The sequence below is a fragment of the Odocoileus virginianus genome, chromosome 1 (assembly GCF_023699985.2).
Source record: "Odocoileus virginianus isolate 20LAN1187 ecotype Illinois chromosome 1, Ovbor_1.2, whole genome shotgun sequence".
Classification (NCBI taxonomy): domain Eukaryota; kingdom Metazoa; phylum Chordata; class Mammalia; order Artiodactyla; family Cervidae; genus Odocoileus; species Odocoileus virginianus.
Window position 1 is genome coordinate 98,394,326 of NC_069674.1, and position 19,723 is coordinate 98,414,048.

The 19,723-nt window shown below is 46.4% G+C and overlaps 1 protein-coding gene across 2 annotated transcripts in view; it reads left to right on the plus strand.

The window, feature by feature from the left end:
* The first annotated feature begins 9,639 nt into the window (after positions 1-9,639).
* Positions 9,640-19,723, plus strand: part of SLC25A13 (solute carrier family 25 member 13) — a 226,378-nt gene continuing 216,294 nt past the window's right edge. The window contains exon 1 of one of the 2 annotated variants that reach the window (XM_020869840.2): positions 9,640-9,829. In XM_020869840.2, the coding sequence (XP_020725499.2) occupies positions 9,815-9,829 (15 nt within the window). In that variant the 5' untranslated portion in view covers positions 9,640-9,814. The remainder of the gene's footprint in view (positions 9,830-19,723) is intronic. The other variant, XM_070471249.1, reaches the window with a different exon arrangement.

Genomic DNA, 19,723 nt, shown 5'->3' on the forward strand with positions numbered 1-19,723 from the left:
AATACATGCTTCAACTTTTCTCCGTTTGTGATTCGCTGTTAGGAAGAATGTGAGAGAGAAATAACATCTGTGTAGCGTTTTGTTGTTATTGCTGTTGCTATGTCGTTGTTGTTTTTATAAAAACATAGGTCTCATTAAACCAGTTTTGGTAAGATTGTCTTACTGAGCATCAGATTTCTTTCAAAAATTGTAGCATTCTTGATAGTTTTGGGACTTCCTGCAGGAGAAACTGCGCACTAGAAGCAAGGCCACAGGTGGCCAGGCCCGGAGAGCTCACTGTAAGACTCTCTCGCTGCTGCTCTTCCCTGCTGCTCAGACGCTGGGGGGCTGGTGCATCCGCCTCTTCTAACATGGCCAACAGAGTTTTGAGGGCCTCACTGGCGGCTCAGCTGGTAAAAGAATCTGCCTGCAATGCCTGCAATGCCTGGGTTCGATTCCTGGATCAGGAAGATCCCCTGGAGAAGGGAATGGCTACCCACTCCAGTATTCTTGCCTGGAGAATCCCCATGGACAGAGGAGCCTGGCGGGCTACAGTCCATGGGGTTGCAAGGAGCTGGACATGACGACTTTCACTTTTTTCACTTTCCTGAGTACATTGAGGGGCCAGGGCAACCTAAGCTTGATTTGCCACTACTTTGAGTGGTTTGCTGAGCCCAGAGGACCTCAGGCAGATTCATGAACACAGGCTTGGACTTGAAGCAAGACCTTGAGGTTTCTTGCCTCTGGGCCGTTGAAACTGGGCTCAGTCTCTTTAAGGAATTTTGATGTAATTCCCGCCAGCAGTCAGTTTTGCTTTACTGGGATTGCAAGGACCATGGTGACAGGTACCAGATATTCTACACTAAGATCTCTTGTTTCTATAGATTTACTTTACCAGTGAGAGCATTTTCAGAACACGGTGTGGTAGGCAAAATAATAGCTCACCAAAGATGTTCACAAATCTGTATGCAGAGCCCATGAATATGTTACATTCCATGGCAAAAGAGACTTAAGGTAGCAGGTGGAATTAAAGCTGCTAATTACTATGGGCTAAGTTGTCTCTCCCACAAAAGTCATATGTTGCAATACCAATCCTCAGTGCCTCTCAATGTGGCTGAATTTGGGAACATGGTATTTAAATTGGTAATTAACTTGAGAGAGGTAATTATGGTGGGCCCTAATCCAATATGACTGGTGCCTTTTAAAAAGAGAAGATTATGGGGAGGGAGGTGGCAGGGAAGCTCAAGAGGGAGGGGACATATGTATGCCTATGGTTGATTCATGTTGATGTATGGCAGAAATCATCACAATACTGTAAAGCAATTATCCTTCAATTAAAAATAAATAAGTAAAACACATAAATGGATACATTAGAAAAAAACAGAGATTAGGACATGGATATGCACACAGGGAAGGCCATGTGAATACACAGGCAAAAGATGGCCATCTACGACTAAGGAGAGAGGCCTCAGAAGAAATGAACCCTGCTGATTCCTTGATCTCAGACTTTCAGCCTCTGGAACTGTGAGAAAATAAGACATTGTTTAAGCCACCCAATCTGTGGAAATTTTCTATGGCAGCCTTAACAAACTAATCAATTGACCATGATTGTCCATCAGGATACTCTTGCCTGGAAAGTCTCATGGATGGAGGAGGCTGGTGGGCTGCGGTCCATGGGGTCGCTAGGAGTTGGACACGACTGAGCAACTTCACTTTCACTTTTCACCTTCATGCACTGAGGAAGGAAATGGCAACCACTCCAAAGTTCTTGCCTGGAGAAACCCAGAGACGGGGGAGCTTGATGGGCTGTGTCTATGGGGTCGCACAGAGTCGAACACGACTGAAGTGACTTAGCAGCAGCAGCAGCAGTCCATCAGGATAATCATTGGGAGTTTATGCCAGATTATCTGGGTGAACCTGGTGTGCTAAGTTGCTCGGTCATGTCTGACTCTTTGCAACCCCATGGACTGTAGCCCACCAGTCTCTTCTGTCTGTGGGATTCTCCAGGCAAGAACCCTGGAGTAGGTTGCCATGCCCTCCTCCAAGGGATCTTCCCAACCCAGGGACAGAACCCACATCTCTTTCGTCTCCTGCGTTGGCAGGCATGTTCTTTACCACTATCGCTACCTGGGAGGCCCAGTGTAATCATAAGTGTCCTTAAATGTAAAAGAGCAAAGAAGAGGAGATCAGAGTGATGTTATAGGAGAAGAACTGGACTTGCTGTTGCTGGCTTTGAAGATGGAGAAGAAGGGTCATGAACCCGACTTCTAGAAGTTGTAACAGCAAGGAAATGGATTCTTTCTGAGCCTCCAGAAAGCAACCCAGCCCTGCTGGTTCCTTGATTTTACCCATTTTAGACTTCTGAACTATAGAACTGCAAAATAATAAATTTATGTTGTTGGCTTAAAAAATTTTTTTTATTGAGTTTTGTTTATTTACTCATTGGAAAAGACCCTGATGCTTGGGACGATTGAAGGCAGGAGCAGAAGGGGATGACAGAGGATGATATGGTTGGATGGCATCACTGAGTCACCGGACATGAGTTTGAGCAAACTCCGGGAGATGGTGAGGGACAGGGAAGCCTGGTGTGCTGCAGACCATGGGGTCCCAAAGAGTCGGACATAACTTAGGACTGAACAACACAGCAACATCTGGGTGGGGGCTTTGGTTCCTGCAGAAGAACTCAAAGATGTTATGTATATTCTTTCAGGACGAACCAGGATTCTGCTCCAAGGCTGTACTATTGTTTCTTGGCTGTTCCTCCATTCTTTCTTCATTCCCTCCCTTCCCTGTTTAGCAACTGTTTGAATCTGCTCTTTGGAACTCAGGGAAGTTGAGGAGGCTGAATGAAGCCTATTTCTTTCTTTCTTTCTTTTTTTTTTTTTCATTTGTTTTTATTAGTTGGAGGCTAATTACTTTACAATATTGTAGTGGTTTTTGCCATACATTGACATGAATCAGCCATGGATTTACATGTGTTCCTCATCCTGATCCCTCCTCCCACCTCCCTCCCCATCCCATCCCTCTGGGTCTTCCCAGTGCACCAGCCCTGAGCACTTGTCTCATGCATCCAACCTGGGCTGGTGATCTGTTTCACCCTTGATAATATACATGTTTCGATGCTGTTCTCTTCAGAACATCCCACCCTCACCTTCTCCCATAGAGTCCAAAAGTCTGTTCTGTACATCTGTGTCTCTTTTTCTGTTTTGCATATAGGGTTATCGTTACCATCTTTCTAAATTCCGTATATATGCGTTAGTATACTATATTGGTGTTTATCTTTCCGGCTTACTTCACTCTGTATAATGGGCTCCAGTTTCATCCATCTCAAATGGGCCAAAGAACTAAACAGACATTTCTCCAAAGAAGACATACAGATGGCTAACAAACACATGAAAAGATGCTCAACATCACTCATTATCAGAGAAAAGCCTATTTCTTATAAATGAGAACTGGGGGACACAGAAAGGCTTTGTGCCCAGGAGGGCCCCACAGGTGTTGCAGCAAGGGGGTACCCTTTCCAGTGCCTGAAAGGGGGTTCTTGTCTAACACTCAGAAGTGAATTGTCTGAGGACCCCCATGTGCTGACAAAACAAGAGACTTTACTGGGAAGGGGCAACCATGTGGAGAGCAGGAGGGTAAGGGAACCCTAGGACTCACATAGGAAATTCAGAATATGCCCTATAATTGTGAACGAAACCAAATCATCAAAATGCCTTAATTTAAACTCCTACTCATTGCCTCTGTGGGATAACCTTCTTCTATTTTTATTGGTCCTGGTGCCCCAGGCATATGAGTTTCTATTTCCAATGCATGCATTAAACAAATATTTGAGTGCCTTGTATAATGCAAACAGTGTTATAATATCCTGGATATGAACTAATAGAGATGCAATCCCTGTTTTCATCCCAATATGGGGAGGCAGACAGTAAACTGGCCAGGTGATAAGAGATAGATAGGATGAAATGCTAAACAGCAGGTGAGTGGAGGTGGGAGGCATCTCTGATGTGGCGACATTCAACAAAGACTTGAATTATAGATCTATGAGCTCTCTGTTTCTGTGCCAGGGTCAAGTCCTTATAATGTAGGGCAGGGAAACTGTTTAACACTAGATTATAAGACTGTGTTGGCAGAGGCAGCGATGGTCACCGTGCATCCCAGGGAGGTATGAAAGATGTATATTATCCCATGGACGCTGGTGAATGACAGCCATGAGCTCAGTCTTACTGAAGAGTTCACTGTGCTCTTGGGACATGGAGCAGTCATATTACTCTCCGAGCTGAGAGCTTTTGAGGGTACTATGTGCCATCTGTCACCCCAATCTCAATTTAAGATACTTCACCAATAACCCTTCGAGGCTAGGGACTTGACTTGAAATTGTCCATGTGCATTCATCCCCAAGTTTGTAGTGGCTGCATCAGATTGTAGAGGCTTTCTTTGCCTCTCACAAAGGTCTATGTACCTTGAGTACTTGTGAATCTAATTATTTATCACTAGCTATCTGACCAGGACACTATGATGAATTATCTTGTAAAGTTAATACCTGTTATTCCTTTTCCCCAGCAGACCCTCGGTAGTTGCTAGTATGGCCCCTTATTCCCCTCTGGGGTAAACGTCAACGCTTACAACTTGCTATTTGGTGAAACTGAGGGTCCCCACATGTGCTGCTGAGGCGGGGGCAGATGTCCCCGGGCTTAGACACTTGCTCTGCTCTCAGAACCTAGTTGTTCAAGGCCTTGCTCTCAAAACTCCGCGATTTGTTTGAAGCACTCTTACTCAAGGTGTCTTTTATCTCCTCATCCTTACTCTCTCCCTCCCTCCCCTACCTGTAACTCTAAAAATGTTGACACAGCTTTTCTCCTTTGGATCTACTAAGGAGCTAGATCATGTTCATTTCTGACCTACCTTCTGCCCATGCTCAGGAAAGGCTTAGCGTGCTTGATTTGACACTTGGCAGGATCCCAAAGACAGATGACTGTAACAGAGGGACTCTGTGTGTCCTTGAGCTGGTGAGACTCAGCTGCAACCACAGAACTTGGGAGCTCTTCATTTACCTACTTCATGGTGCTCTCACTGTCACCCCTGTTCTTTACCATCTCTAGCATTACCTTTGCAACATGCCATCCACGCAAAAGATCATTATTATAATTCTCAGCTATATGCCCAAACTTATTGGTAGATGAGGGGCTTTGCAAGCATTCTCGCAGGATGCCCTTTCCTGCAGTCTGATCTAGGAACATGCTCATAGGGGGAGTGGCGCCTTTTGTTGGCTTGTTTGCTTTTAGTGGAGCTGGGGAAAACCAGATGGTTTAAAGGGCATGGTCAAGGGGCATGTGCAAAGCACCGCCACTCTGAGGAAGGTGAAAGCTCAGAACAGGACACACCGCTCACTCTTCTGAACCCCAGGGCATGAGCTCATGTTGTCAACCCTCGAGTTTCACCATGGTTTGGGTTGGCTGCTTTCCCAACAGGCCATGTTGGCATCTGGTATAACACGTAGGTGGCTTTGGGCTCTGTATCCGTTTCCTTGGGCTCCCATAATAAAGTTCCACAAACTTGGGGGGGCTTCAAACAACATAATTGTATTCTTTCTTGGTCTTGGAGGCTAGAAATCCCAAATTAAGGTGCTGGCAGGGCCATGTGCCCTCTTGAGACTCTAGTTAGCATCTCTTCTAAGCTTCTGGTGGTGGCTGCTGCCCGTTGGCGTCCCCTGGCTTGCAGCTGCGTTACTCTAGCCACCGCCTTTACATCATGTGGCTCCTCCTGGGGTGTGTCTGTGGGTTAAGGGCCCCCCGTACTCCAGTATGACCTCATCTTTACTAATTACATCTTCAGCTTAAAAAATAAGTCATTTTCTGAGGTCATGGTGATTAGGACTGGAGGGAGACACACCCATAACAGAGCCCCTTCAGTCAAGATTCAGTGCTAGCTACTTTTAAGTGGTAGGGAAGAGGGTGGTCTGGGGAGAGGGACAAGAATGGCCCGAATCACTTATCAGGAGGGCGGCTGTCAGGACAAGACAAGGCAGCAGGTGCCTGGTCAATTTACACTTCATCCTCTCAGATGATGTTTCCCATTGTTGACAGGTCATGTGGAGGACAGGGAGCCTCCTTCAATATTTCAGGGCTTGTGACAGTTTAATTGTTCAAAAGTCTCATATTTTGAGAAGTTCTAGGAGGGAGAAATCTTAATTGACTGAGTCTGACTCCAACTGTAAGTGGAAATACACTTTTATTCATATGTGGTTATATTTGCATCCAGAGTGTGGTAGGTTTGGTAGGTAGATGAATGGTTTTCCCCAGATGTCCACAGCCTAACCTCTGGAGCCTATGAATGTTACCTTATATGGCAGAGACTTTTTTCTGCAGATGCTACTGTGTTAAAGATACGAGGTAGATTATCCTGGCTTATCTGGGTGGCTCAGACGTAAAGCATCTGCCTGCAATGCGGGAGTCCTGGGTTTGAGCCCTGGGCTGGGGAGACCCCCTGGAGGAGGGCATGGCAACCCACTCCAGCATTCTTGCCTGCAGAATCCCAAGGGTGGAGGAGCCTGGCGGGCTACAGTCCATGGGGGCATCAAAGAGTCGGAGGCCGCTGAGCGGCTGAGTCCAGCAAGCACAGTGTCCTTATGAGAGGGAGGCAGAGGGAGATCACAGCAGAGGAGGAAAGCTGAGGGATGCGGGGCTCAGAGGGAGTGGAGGAGGAATTCACAGGGCCTGGACTCCATCTCAGGCCTGTCCGTGCTGGTCATGCGGCCACCTCTCCAGTGGACTCTGATAAGACCCCCGCTCTGGGCAGGGGAATCTTGAAGAGCGCCTGTGGGAATGACAATGGAAGGATAAGACCCCCCTCTGGGCAGGGGAATCTTGAAGAGCGCCTGTGGGAATGACAATGGAAGGATAAGACCCCCCTCTGGGCAGGGAAGACACTAATCACCCCTGCCTCTGGACAGTATCTATGGAATGTAACCACAGGCTTATCGGTTATTAACTGTTTGAACACATAACACGTGAATGATGGGGTTATTGTGATTGTATTTACCCTTCCTTTGTAAGCCTCAAGGGATTTGGGCTGGTGGGTTTGGACACGTACACATGGGGTATAAAAGATTTTCACAAAAGCTGGTCAGGGCCCTTGGCTAAGAGGAGACTGCCTTGGGCCCGCTGGTGTAATAAACTGCACTCCACTATCTGCATTGTCCTTCTGAGTGAGTTTGTTCCCCGGAAGGCATGGCTATAACAGGAGAAGATGTTGGTAAGTTGGCTTTGAAGACGGATGAAGGGGCCATGGGCTCCCAGGAAAAGGCAAAGAAACAGATACTCCCTTAAACCTTCTGGAGGGAACACAGCCCCTCCACCTTGGTTTAGCCCCTGAAGACTAACTCTGGAATTCTGACCTCCATAATGGGAAGAGAATAAACTTGTTACTGTAAACCACCCAGTATGTTTGCTTTGTTAAAGCGTACATAAAAAAATTACAGAGTATGAGTCCTTGTATTTAAATTAAAAAAAATGACTCTCTACATGAACACATAAAGACATCATCTTGAAGAAAATAACAGTAATATGGTAACACTGGCTAACACTGATACAAGAAATATGAGTGACTTTGTCATTACTATTATTTTCTGAATTTTCCAAGATCTCCAGAAAACACACCACATTTAAATTTTTTTAAAGTTCACTGTATTATAAACGGAGAGCTTCAGTGATGCCCTTTAAAACAGCATACAGTATATGATATGATCTTGGTTACATGACATTGTATTTTCTCTGCACATTTTAAAAACTCTTTACAGCAGGCAGGACCACCCTGAACGTGAGCTGTAGCTGCGTCCCCTACTATCCTTTTCTCTATCATTTCTCCTGGTTTTGCTTTTGTCTCTATTCTTTAACTCCTTGCCTGGCCTTTCTCTGTTGCCTACTGAACACATTCGAGTTGTTCCAGTCTTTGTTAAACCTCTTGAGAATTTCTTAATCAATCACTCCCTTTTGAAATATTTCTTTGTCTTTTACTGTATAATTTGTGTATTTCACATACACTCTCCTTACAGACAATAGGCATACACTTCAAAACACTCCTGTATGACTGATGTATTACCTGTTATCTCTGGTGTCTTTCCAACATCTACACCAGGGCCCAATGTGCAAGACAGGGTGACTTCCTTTCTCTCTCCTACCCCCATGTATTATCAGTCACCACACTGACTAATTTCACCTCCTATTCCTTCCTCTAGCCCTATCCCATCTCTGGTTTCAAGTCCTCAGTCCGTCTTAGCTGAATATCCCAACAGTGTGACCCTACCCATCCTCCACGCCTCAAGCAGGACCCATATTTACTGTACTCCCGGCCATGCCACCGCCCTTGAGGCCCTTCGGTTAAGGTGCACACCCTTCACCGTGGCACCCAGCACCCCCATGAATGGTCCCAACCCAGACTCTTTTTCCACCAGTTCCACAGCTCCTTACCTTTCATGACCCATCACTTTCACAACTTGTTCTCTTTCCTCAGTCATCTCTGGGCCTCCCTCTCCTCCTCATTTTCTCTGGCTGGAAAACCATCCCCCTCCACTTTACTGGGCTAATTCACAGCCACTTTGGTGCATTCATCTAGGCATCCTCTCCTCTAAGAGGTTCCCCCAGTCCTCAGTGGTCTGTAGTTGTCGGGTAAAGGTTGCTGCTTTGACAGGTTATATGGACGTTAACTGTTTATGTGCCAGCTTTCCCACTAGCCCTTAAGCTCTTTAAGGGTTGGGACCATCTCTCAAGTCATTTTGGTGTTCCTAGCACCTAACACAGTGCCTGGCAAGTACCAGGCACTCAAATCAGTGTTAATTAATGAAAATGACTGGTAAAAAGCACTTCTGTTGCTAGGTTATATCCATAATCTACAAAACATTTAAAGCCCTTTTCACTGACCACCATTGCCTTAATTATAAATTTTGGTAGCAGAGGTAACTGAATGAAATTCTTATAAAGAGAAAGACCTCCGGGGGTTACACATTCTATTTTTACATTAAAACTTAACCTGTTTCTTTCAGTAGGGCCTATTTTGGCGGGGGCGGGGGGGAGTCTTTTATCTCTGCCATCCTACTATCTAGGGCGGAAATGAAGTGGCCCCAGCACCTATAAGTTCTGCTCTTGTACATACAGCTGTTTGGTAGTTCGACTTAGCTAGATTTGACCTAAAACTAGGCTTGCCAGAGACATTACTGTCCTATTTCCCATCGACTAGTCAATGCTTCGGGATCTGGGATCTCTTAAATGACGCCCCCCACCCCCCACCCCAGAGCGGAGCCCCTCTTAAAGGGAACCTACAGGGAACACCTGGATAAACCTGGGACCTAGTGTCGTTCTCAACTTCCCCAGCTGCGTGCCCCGCCTGTGGGTCTGAAGGCCCTGGAGCAGCCCCCGGGCACAGCCGAAGCCAACAGCTTCCCTCGCGAGGCCACCTGCTCCCAAAAGCCGGTCGTGAGCCCCGCCACCGCCTGCCGGCCCCCGCTGCAGAGGTCGCCCAGCTGGACAGCGCAGCCGGGGTCACGTGCGCGGGGCCAGTCCGCCGCCCCCAGACCCGGGCCCGCCCCGCAGCAGGGCAGAGGCCGTCCGGATCACGCGCGCCCCGGCGGCCCCGGCCAGGCCCAGCCAATGGGCTGGCAGCACCCGCATGACCCGCGCCGGCAGGAGGGCGTGGGGAGGCAGGCCGGGCGCGCACGCTGCCGGGCTGTACCGCCGCCCTCGCCGCCGTCGGGACGGGAAGTGAGCTGCCCAGGTCCGTAGCGCCGGCGAGCCAGTGAGAGCGTCCTGCAGCCCGCAGCTGCCGGCACCCAGGGCGAAGCATGGCGGCCGCCAAGGTAAGCGTCGGCTGGGGGCCGCGAGGGGCCCTGGTTCACGTGCTCGGTTGGTGCAACAGAGAAAGGAAACAGAAAGGGGCGCACGGCGGCTGTTCCACCTTGCAGCAGCGGGAGGAGGGAGGCAGCCGTCCCTCCCGGGCCACACAAGCGGCGATTGCGGGGCCCAGGGCCCGGGGGCCCGACCTTGCAGCGGAAACTTTGCCGGCTGGACCCTCCCACTTGGCCGGGACTGGGAGTGGGTGCCTGGCGGGCGCGCGGCGGGCTGAGCCAAGGCCGGTGAAGAGGAGCGGGCGCGATGGCGTCCCGGGGTGGGAGAGGGCCCCGGGTCAGCAGGCCCCCTCGGCCACCCCAGCGCGCTCCTGTTCGTGACCCCGGTTGTTGTTGACCCGAGCCGCTTCCCGGGGCCACCGCCGGCGCCAAAGCCTGATCCTATTAGGTTTCAAAGGCTCCGCCCTCCCGCGGGTGGGGAAGTCACCTTGACTTCCGTTCTGGAGACTGTTGGAGCTGGCCAGCGCGCCTGTGCGTAAAAACTCCAGAGTACCTCCCCGCCCCACGCCCCCACTTCTCATCCTTCTCCCTGCTCTGAGCATCTGACAACACTTAACACACCGGCCTCTGAGCGTTTGAGAGGCTTCTTTATAGAAATGACAAAACAGATTGTCCTGGGAGCCTGTAACTCCTGTGAAGTTCTACTTAAAAGGAGGTCTGCGTAATGGGACTCATTCACTAGCCCAGAGGAAAGGCAGCTCCGACAGCTTGACCTTTCCTCTTTCACCGTTTCTTGAAACCTGGGCACCATTTCAGTCTCTTTGGACTCCATTTCAACTTTTTTTGGCAGAATACCATATTTAGTCCCAATCACTTGACTCATTGGAATTTATTGCTTTTAATTTTAAGTTCATGAAGGCAGCCCTTTAATCAAGCCTATACAACTTCCTAGCTCATTTTAAGTGTCGTGAACTTAAATATACCCAACATTTCAGACATTTGTCCTTAATCAAAACTCTGTGATAACCCTCAAGAGGAAAACATGGCCAACACATCATATTCCTATTTATTCGCGCAAACTAATCACATTTGCAATGGAAATTGTAAGCAGACAAATATATTTAAATGCTGTTCTATGACTTAAGTTTCTCCAGTCCTCCCAAAATCTGCAGGTTTTTCCGTGTTTCTAGAGTATGTGGCCTAAGTGGCCCTTTTCTTTTCTGTAATTATTCCAGGTTCCATCCTAAGAAGGGCACTCTGAGTATACATGAGCAGACACATGTTCATATACAACTGTTTTAGGCAGATTGTCTGAGAATCACTGGAATTCATTTTTTGGAGCCTACATTTACCCCTTTGCAACCTAACAACTTGTGACCTTTTCTTTGCATTAAATTTACATGCAATCAGAGTACAAGGGAACAATTATGTTCCCTTCAGGTGACTTCTTTCAGGACAGTGGGTGGGAGTAGATACCCATACTTTACTATTTTTACATCTGTAGATGAATTAAATAATTTTACTTAATTTGGAGATAGAGTGAGGAACTTAAATGGAGGAGTAGGCATGTAAGTGGAGTATAATACTAACTAGTATGAAATAAAATAAATGACCTGGAAACAGGCTTAACTTTTGGGTTGTATTTTTATTAAACTGTCACATCATATCAATAAGGGCAGTTGAATTTTAGCCAAGTAGTGAGAGTCAGGGAAATGAGACATTTCATTTTTACTCTTTGGGAACTTGTGTTTTTATTTATTTATTCATCTAAACTTGCCTCTTTCCAGGATTTCTTATGGCTGACATCATCTATACATATATTTATAAACCAACAAGACATGTCAAAATCAAGTCAGAGTAGATGAGAAAAACAGAAAGAAGGCAAAGTGAGATGAAACAAGTTCTAAGGTTAATGGACAATAAGGATGTAGGTACTTGCTAGAGGTGACTGAACCTTCTAGCAGCCAAAACAAAGAGGAAGTGATCAGTGAGGTCAGTTACTTGGGAGAGAGGTCCTGTTTTTCTGCTCTCTGAGGCAGTTTCTCCCCATCTCTTTTTATAAGCAGTGCGCAAACTGCGTTCATAACTACCTCATAACCACAGATACAAGTGTGTGGATCCCATTTCTTATAGTGTCTCTTATTCTAGCGCAAGGGCGGTGCAGTAAATGTAGTCTTTGTGTTGTGTGTGTGAGTCGCTCAGTTGTTTCTGACTCTGCAACCCCGTGGACTGTAGCCTGCCAGGCTCCTCTGTCATGGGATTCTCCAAGCAAGGATACTGGAGTGGGTTGCCATTCCCTTCTCCAGGAGATCTTCCCAACCCAGGCGTCGAACCCGCGTCTCCTGCATTGCAGGCACACTCTTTACCATCTGAGCGACTTGGGAGGCCTAAATGTAGTCTTCAAAGGTCTCCAGATGAGCTGTGCTGGTCCACGTTAGTCCAGGAGTGCCCCTTGCTTATTGCCTTTGGACGCTCCCTGATTTTGTTCACTGCTAGGCAGTGTTGTGCAGCCTGAGTTAAACGCCATGCTCTTTGCTTTTTTGTGGAGCACAGATATTCCATATTGAACACAAATCCATAGACTCAGCAATCTTATCTAGGGATAGGGTTGACATCCCCTCTTAAAACTTGAGGAGCCTGACTAGGGAGAGAATCTCATCTCAATGGAGTGTCTAAGAAATTGGGCCCAGAATCTGAAACTCAATACTTGTAGATGAATTCCAGCACTCACTGTGGTGAATCATTTGCATATTTAAGCAAATTTGATATTTTCTGGATGAATTTAGCCACACCCATCAATTTGTTGATCTCTTGACCACTTACTTATTCTTAATTTTTTTGGTTATTGGCCCAAGTAAGAATAGTGTCATAACAAAAGTTAATAGGAGCATCAGAGAAGGAGCCTGTTTCCCTCCAGGGTGGGGGGTGGAGAGGGGAGGTCTTCTCCAAGGTAGTGGTGGTTCAGGAGGAGTGGTTGGAGAAGAGGGAAGATCACATCAGGGACAGGAAACAGCAGCTGAAAGAGAAGTGAGAACACCTGTTGCATTTAGGGGGTAACAGGTAATAAAATAAGTAGAGTAACTGACACCGTTTACTAGATGTGAGATTCAGTTCTTTAAAAAAAAAAAAAAATCATTATTTATTTTTGTCTGTACTGGGTCTTTGTTGCTGCCCTTGGGCTTTCTCTAGTTGCCGTGAACGGGGGCTACTTTTCGAGATGCACGGGCTTCTCACTGCACTGGCTTCTCTTGTTGCAGGGCATGGGCGCTAGGGCATGTGGGTTTTAGTTGTGGTGTGAGGGCTTTGTTGCCGTGAGATGTGTAGGATTCCTGCACCAGGGATGGAAGCTGTGTCTCCTGCATTGGTAGGTTGGATTCTTAACCACAAGAGAAGCCCAAGATTCAGTATTAAGTGAGGTAATAATGAAAAGCATTATTAAATGAGTCAATAAGACTTAATGATAAGCATTAACAAGACTGTTAATATGCATTAATGGGCTTCCCTGGTAGCTCAGCTGGTAGAGAATCCGCCTGCAATGCAGGAGACCCCTGTTCAGTTCCTGGGTTGGGAGGATCCCCTGGAGAAGAGATAGGCTACCAACTCCAATGTTCTTGGGCTTCCCTTGTGGCTCAGCTGGTAAAGAATCTGCCCACACTGCGGGAGATCTGGGTTCCATCCCTGGGTTGGGAAGATCCCCTGGAGGAGGGCATGGCAACCCACTCCAGTATTCTTGCCTGAAGAATCCCTTGGACAGAGGAGCCAGGAGGGCTATAGTCCACGAGGTTGCAATGAGTCAGACACGACTGAGCGACTAAGCACAAGACCTATTATGTAAGCATTAATAAAATTGTTAAAGACCTTTAACATTCTTATATGAGTTATAAACTATCATTTCTGGTTTATAGATGAACACTCTGGACACCAAGGGGTGATATAAGTGGCCTAAGACCTGAGAATTAACAAGGAGCTGGGGTTCAGATCAGCCAGCCTGACTCCAGAGTCTGTGCTCTTAGCCTGTCCACCAGACCGTCTGCCTGGTAGTTTAGCATACTGGAAAGTAGAGTTTATGGGCAGGGGAGATGACTTGGGAGGGGAAATTAGATGCCTCTTTTTTCTTCAGACTTTTATTTTGGTCTTGTAACTGTTAAACCATACTTTTATTTTTGAGAACCACTTCCACAGTGCTTACTGTGTGCCAGGCACTTTCCCAAGCACTTTACAAATAATAATTCCATTATTCATAGTACCAAGCAGTAGCTGTGGTCTGCTTTTGTCCTCATTTTATAGGTGAGGAAACTGAGTTGCAGAGAGATTAAGAAGTTTCCTCATGGTTGTAGAGAGAATAAGCACTGCAGCTTGGATTTGAAACCTTACATTCTGTGCTCAGAGTCTCTGCCTCACCTTCCTAGGCCTTAAAAAGAGTTCCATTTGCATATGAGAATTCACATACTAACAATTATGGACATATGTATCTTCCCAATCCAGTGGTTTGTATCTATAGAATGCATTGGCACTCCGTATATACTTGATGGGTTTCCCAGGCGGTGCTGGTGGTAAAGAACCCGCCTGCCAATGCAGGAGACAAAAAAGATGGGGGTTCGATACCAGTGTTGGGAAGATCACCCGGAGGAGGGCATGGCAACCCACTCCAGCATTCTTGCTGGAGAATCCCATGGACAGAGGAGCCTGGCAGGCTACAGGCCAGTTGCAAAGAGTTGGACACGACTGAAGTGAGTTACCATGCATGCACACACATATGCTTGATTTGTAAGTGGCTTTCGAACAAGATTGCACAGGTCGGAAACCTGTCATGTGCCTTTTTTAAAAACAGCTTTGCTGAGACATAGGTCACGTGCCGTACAATCACCCGTGTAAAGTGTACGTGTCAGTGGTGTTTTGCATGTTCACGGAGTTGCACGGCTATCACCTCTTCATTTACCAGGTAGAAATTTTAATCCATTGTTCACTAGTTAGGACTTGGGCTACATATTTGACCTCTGTGTTTTTCATGCTTCTCATCGATAGTAATACCTTCTTCCAAGACTGGTTATTGAGGATGAACTGTGATTGAGTTTATTAAGGGTATTCTTCAGGTTGAAGGTTTTCTTTCCCTTATGGTAAAAACTGCTAGGTATTTGGTGGTATGATACTGTTATGATAAAACAGACCAGTTTTTGTGCTGGGCAGGAAGGAAAGAATGTGTGAGTTGTTTTTATGCTGCCATGATGTTGGTAAGTTTCTGTCTGTGCTTCCACTGATGTTTGGATTTAGGGGTTTTTAAATTGATGGCACTGGATTGGCCTTGGGTTTACATAACACAGTGTTCCTTACCCCTCCCTTCATTAATCCTGTTCCCTTTTACCAGATGAAGAAATGGAGTCCTAGGAAGGCTTGTGATTGGTCCTGTAATTGAAACTCCTTTGCTTTTTGCACTGTTGTAGACCCGGGTTCCAGTATATTGTCGTCCTCTGTATGGGGATAAAAGTGCTGATACCTGGGTCTCACCTAGAGGTTCTGATTCAGTTGGACTTAGGTGTGGCCTGAACCCCAAGGTTTTTGAATGCTCTCCAAGTGAATCAGATGTGCTTCTGAGGTTGCCAGCCACAGCTCTCGGCTGTTTTTCCTGCTCTTTGCTTCAGTTGATCCTCTGGTGGTTCCTTGGAATAAGGAAGGAATGCAGTGAGAGAAATGTAAATCCCTAATCCCTAGCGTGTCATTTCAGAGGAAGGATATTCGGGGATCCCTACAAGTTCTTTCTTGACAAGCTCTTTGCAGTCCTGCCCCATTTCACCTTCGTGCTTAGGCATCAAGTTTATAGAGTTTGTAGTTATCCTAGAATGTAGGATTTATCACCAAACTGGTGGAAAGCTCCTTTTGTCTCCGCTGAAGTCTCTGTGGCTTTCTTTATCAGTGTAGCTGCTTGTGGGGGGAATGTTACAGAGGACTGTAGCGCTGGTCTTGCAGCCTTTTCCGTGGCTGACCTAGTTGGGTGCCCACGTGTTGTCCGTGTTGGGTCACAGGGCTTTACAAGTGTTGTTTAGCGTTTAGAGAACTGGGGGTGAGGAGAGGGGTGGGAAGTGTTGAAAGCCAGTGTGCAGGGTAAGAAAATTGAGCCGGTCTTCTTGGATATCAAGTTCTTTTGTAAGATTGCTGGAGGAACTCTTGACTCCTCCTGCCTCTTTGCCCTTTTGTCCTGGGAGCAGCCTCTGCTTTTGTTGAGTTACATGGAAGCACTCCTTCCTGGGCTCCCCACTGTCTGTGAGGCTTAGTTCTGCGGAGCATGGTCCATTCCTACTCCCTCTGCTTGGCGTTTGCTGCCTCATAAGCGCCTATCCTTCCCGCCATGTTTTCTTGAATGCCTTTGGGTGGGTCTCGGAATAGAGGCATGTGCAAACCCGCTGGTGTTCTTGCTTCTTGGGAGTAAGGAGGACATGCCCTCGTCACAGTGATGTAATTCCCTTGGCACAGTATTTAATAGCAACTGAGCAAACCCTGTTTTTCATGCCCGTTTTACCAGACCCTCTTGTTGGGTCAAGTCGACCCCATCAATGGTGGCTCTGGTCTCCTAGCTCAGAATTATCCCCCGTGACTAACTTGTAGAGTGGTGGTCTGGTTTGTTGTTTGGAAACGTTTAAAAGATAAGAATACTCATGCTTACCATTTCCTTTGGAAATTTGCTGTGTAGTTGTATGAGTGAAAATAGGCCTGGATGGTTCCTTTTGACTTTAGGTGCTGACAACATAGCAAAGTTGGCAGTGTTGAAATTCTTAGCAATTCAACCTAAATAAACCACTCTATTTAATGACTGTTATTAGGCTAGTAGCTTTGTCTTGATTTCCACATGTACTCACAGTTTCCACATGTTTTCCCTGAAACCTGTTGACTTGATATGAAAGTCAGATATTTCAAGATCCACTTACTGTTTTATGGTAAAATATCTTTTGCATAAGATGGTACAATTTGTAAGAAAATTGTCTAAGTAAGTGTAGGGAAAGAGAAAGTTTCCCTCAATTCTGTTAGGGTTCCTGGCTGGAACTGAAAATCAAAGTGACAAGGACAGATGAACAACAAAAAAAGCATACACATTTTGTTGAATTTTTGTGTGTACATGAGAACCTGCACAAGAAGTGAAAGTGACCAGAGCAGGAGGCTTTAAAATCTTTTGGACAGTGAAAAATAAATTTGTAAAGAGGTGACAAGACAAAGGGGTTTGTGCTCGGGGTAGGAAATGGTGAAGAAGCAACTGGGAAGATGAGGGCGAGTTTAACAAGGTTGTGTGTGTGGGTTTCTCAGCCCTGACTTGCCCCATCTTTGGTGAGGAGATTGTCTTCCCTCCTCTTGGCATGGGGATGGTCCTCTCTGCAGGGGAGTTTATGACCTGTTTCAGGAAAGAAGGTGGGGTTGGGGGGATGGTCAGAGCGACCTTCCCCTTTCTGCTGTTTTCTTAAACTCCAGCTTGAGATACTGAATGCACCACATTTTGAGGATGCATGTCCTGAACCTTGTCATAAGTCTGATTTGAACGGGATTTTTAGACCTAAGTGCACATTTAGTAGTTTTTCTGTGTCTGACATGATTTGTATCTGTCCGACCCCGGGCACAGTTGTAGTCTGAGATGCAGAGAAGCCCCAACTGCTCAGTCAGCACCACTATCGCATGTGGGAAAAGCGTCAAGAACTTTTTTAATCAGTAGCTCTGGTTGAGTGAGAGAGCTTTGGACTGGAAGGCAGGAAAACCTGGGTTACAAGTCCAGTGCTTCTACTGATGGTGAGAACATAAAGCCTGACTTCTTTGGTGCTCAGGGTCCCCCCTGTGGAAAACAGGGTCTGTGATGAGCAAATGAAATATAATGTGGGAAAGCATTTGAGGACTATGAGCTGCTATAGAACTGCCAAGTGATATCTGCTGGAGACTGTGGGACATTTCCCCCTAACCGAAAACTGGGCACGTATTCACAGATATTACTTGGGCCTTCCAAAGAATCCCCCTGCCAATGCAAGAGACCTGGGTTCAATCCCTGGGTCGGGAAGATACCCTGGAGAAGGAAATGGCAACCCTTTATAGTATTCTTGCCTGGGAAATCCCATGGACAGAAGAGCCTGGTGGATTACAGCCCATGGGGTTGGAAAGAGTCAGACACGACTGACTGAGCACATGAACAGGTATATTTGACCTACTTGAACAGAAGATGGTGTGCTTCCTTAAGCTCATGGTTTACTAAGTAGTCATCTAGTAATGGCTAGGCAGTCTGTCTGCTTCAGTAACCAAATTCTCTTTAGTGGTCTTCCTGGAGCCTGGCAATTGGAAGTTTATGGTCCAGGGATGAGGAGCATTGGTTTTACGCAGGAGCGTGTTAGAATTGCAGCATCTGCACACTCATCCCAGGGACAAAGACTCTGGCTTCAGGATCTGCACTTTAAATAGCTCCCAGGTCTGGAACTCTGGTGACTGTGTTATTAAATGTAGCTGCCTTTCTAAACGAAGGGTACAGTGTCTTTCGATTTGGTTGTAAATCAATGCAGTTTTTGCAGAATTAAATCCATAGTGATAAAACCCAGTATAAAATTTTGGGTTCTTTGGGCTAATTTTGATTCCACTGGTGCCGGTGTATTATTTTAGAACATGTCTCTGATTTATTATTTAAAGGTTATCAGTCAATCAGTCAGTAAAAGCCACTCAGTGGTGTCCGACTCTTCGCGACCCCATGGACTGTAGGATTTCCCAGGCAAGCATACTGGAGTGGCTTGCCATTTCCTCCTCCAGGAGACCTTCCCAACCCAGGGATTGAAACCAGGTCTTCTCCATTGGATTCTTGACCATCTGAGCCACCAGGGAAGCCTATTTAAGGGTTGTAACCTTCTCCATTTCTTTGCTGCCTACTTGTACTTAAAGTCCTTGAAAATAAATTAATGCCCATTCTATTTTTTGACGTTCTCTTCTAAGAGTCACCAGTGATCTCTGTTCTGAAACTGTTGGCATGTTCTCCTTTATTTGTGACCTCACAGGATCGTGGCCTGCTCCTTCCTTCCTGGGACTCCTTCTGTCAGCTTTCATGACATGCCCTCTCCTGCTTGGCCCCTTAGCTTATACAGGTCCCTTCTCCTTGGCCAGCTTCTTTTTGTCCTTCTGCTCCCCTTGACTCCCCCACTCTGAAATGTTGGTGCCTCCACCTGAGATCCTCTGCCTTCTGACAGCTGATGTTCCACGGCAGCTCTCTCAAGCACCAGCCTTGCATTTTTGGCTTTTTGTTGGAAATCTCAACTTGTCTGTCTCAGAGATACTCCAGACTCTGTTTATTAGAATTGAATTCATCTTCTTGATCACTTGTCACCTGTAGCTGCAGTTTAACTTTCCTACTAGTTAAAGTTTCTGGTTAGTTCACTCAGTACCTTTGTGGGCAGCCAGGAGAGACTCCACTGGTGGGAACCTGGACATGGGCAAAGAGATGGGTCAGTTAGACCTTTCTGGGTCCCTGGAACAGGTGTGTCTCATCTCCTCCATTTTTTAGCTTCAGATCCTCATTCCTTTTTAGCTCCAGCACTGCCATAGCTCTAAGCTGATTTTGCCTTTGGTCTCTTCCCTGCACTTTCCTCTCCAATCTGGAGTGCCTAAAACTGTCAAGGAAGTTTCTAAAATTGGCTCTTGTATCCATGTTGAGAGCAGTCCTGTGTTCATGGGTACAGCCCTTAACAGTTTTTTAAAAATGCATTCAAGTGTGTTATTGATTCCAACTATATGCCACCTCCTATACTGATTGCTGGGCTTCGCTAAACGAGTAAGCTATTGCACTTGTTTTCAGGACCTCACAGTCTGCAGAGATTAAAATGACCAAATAATGTGAAGACCCAAGCTTCATTATTTGATCTTTATCATCTACAAGATGATAGGGAAGGTGTCGTTACCTCA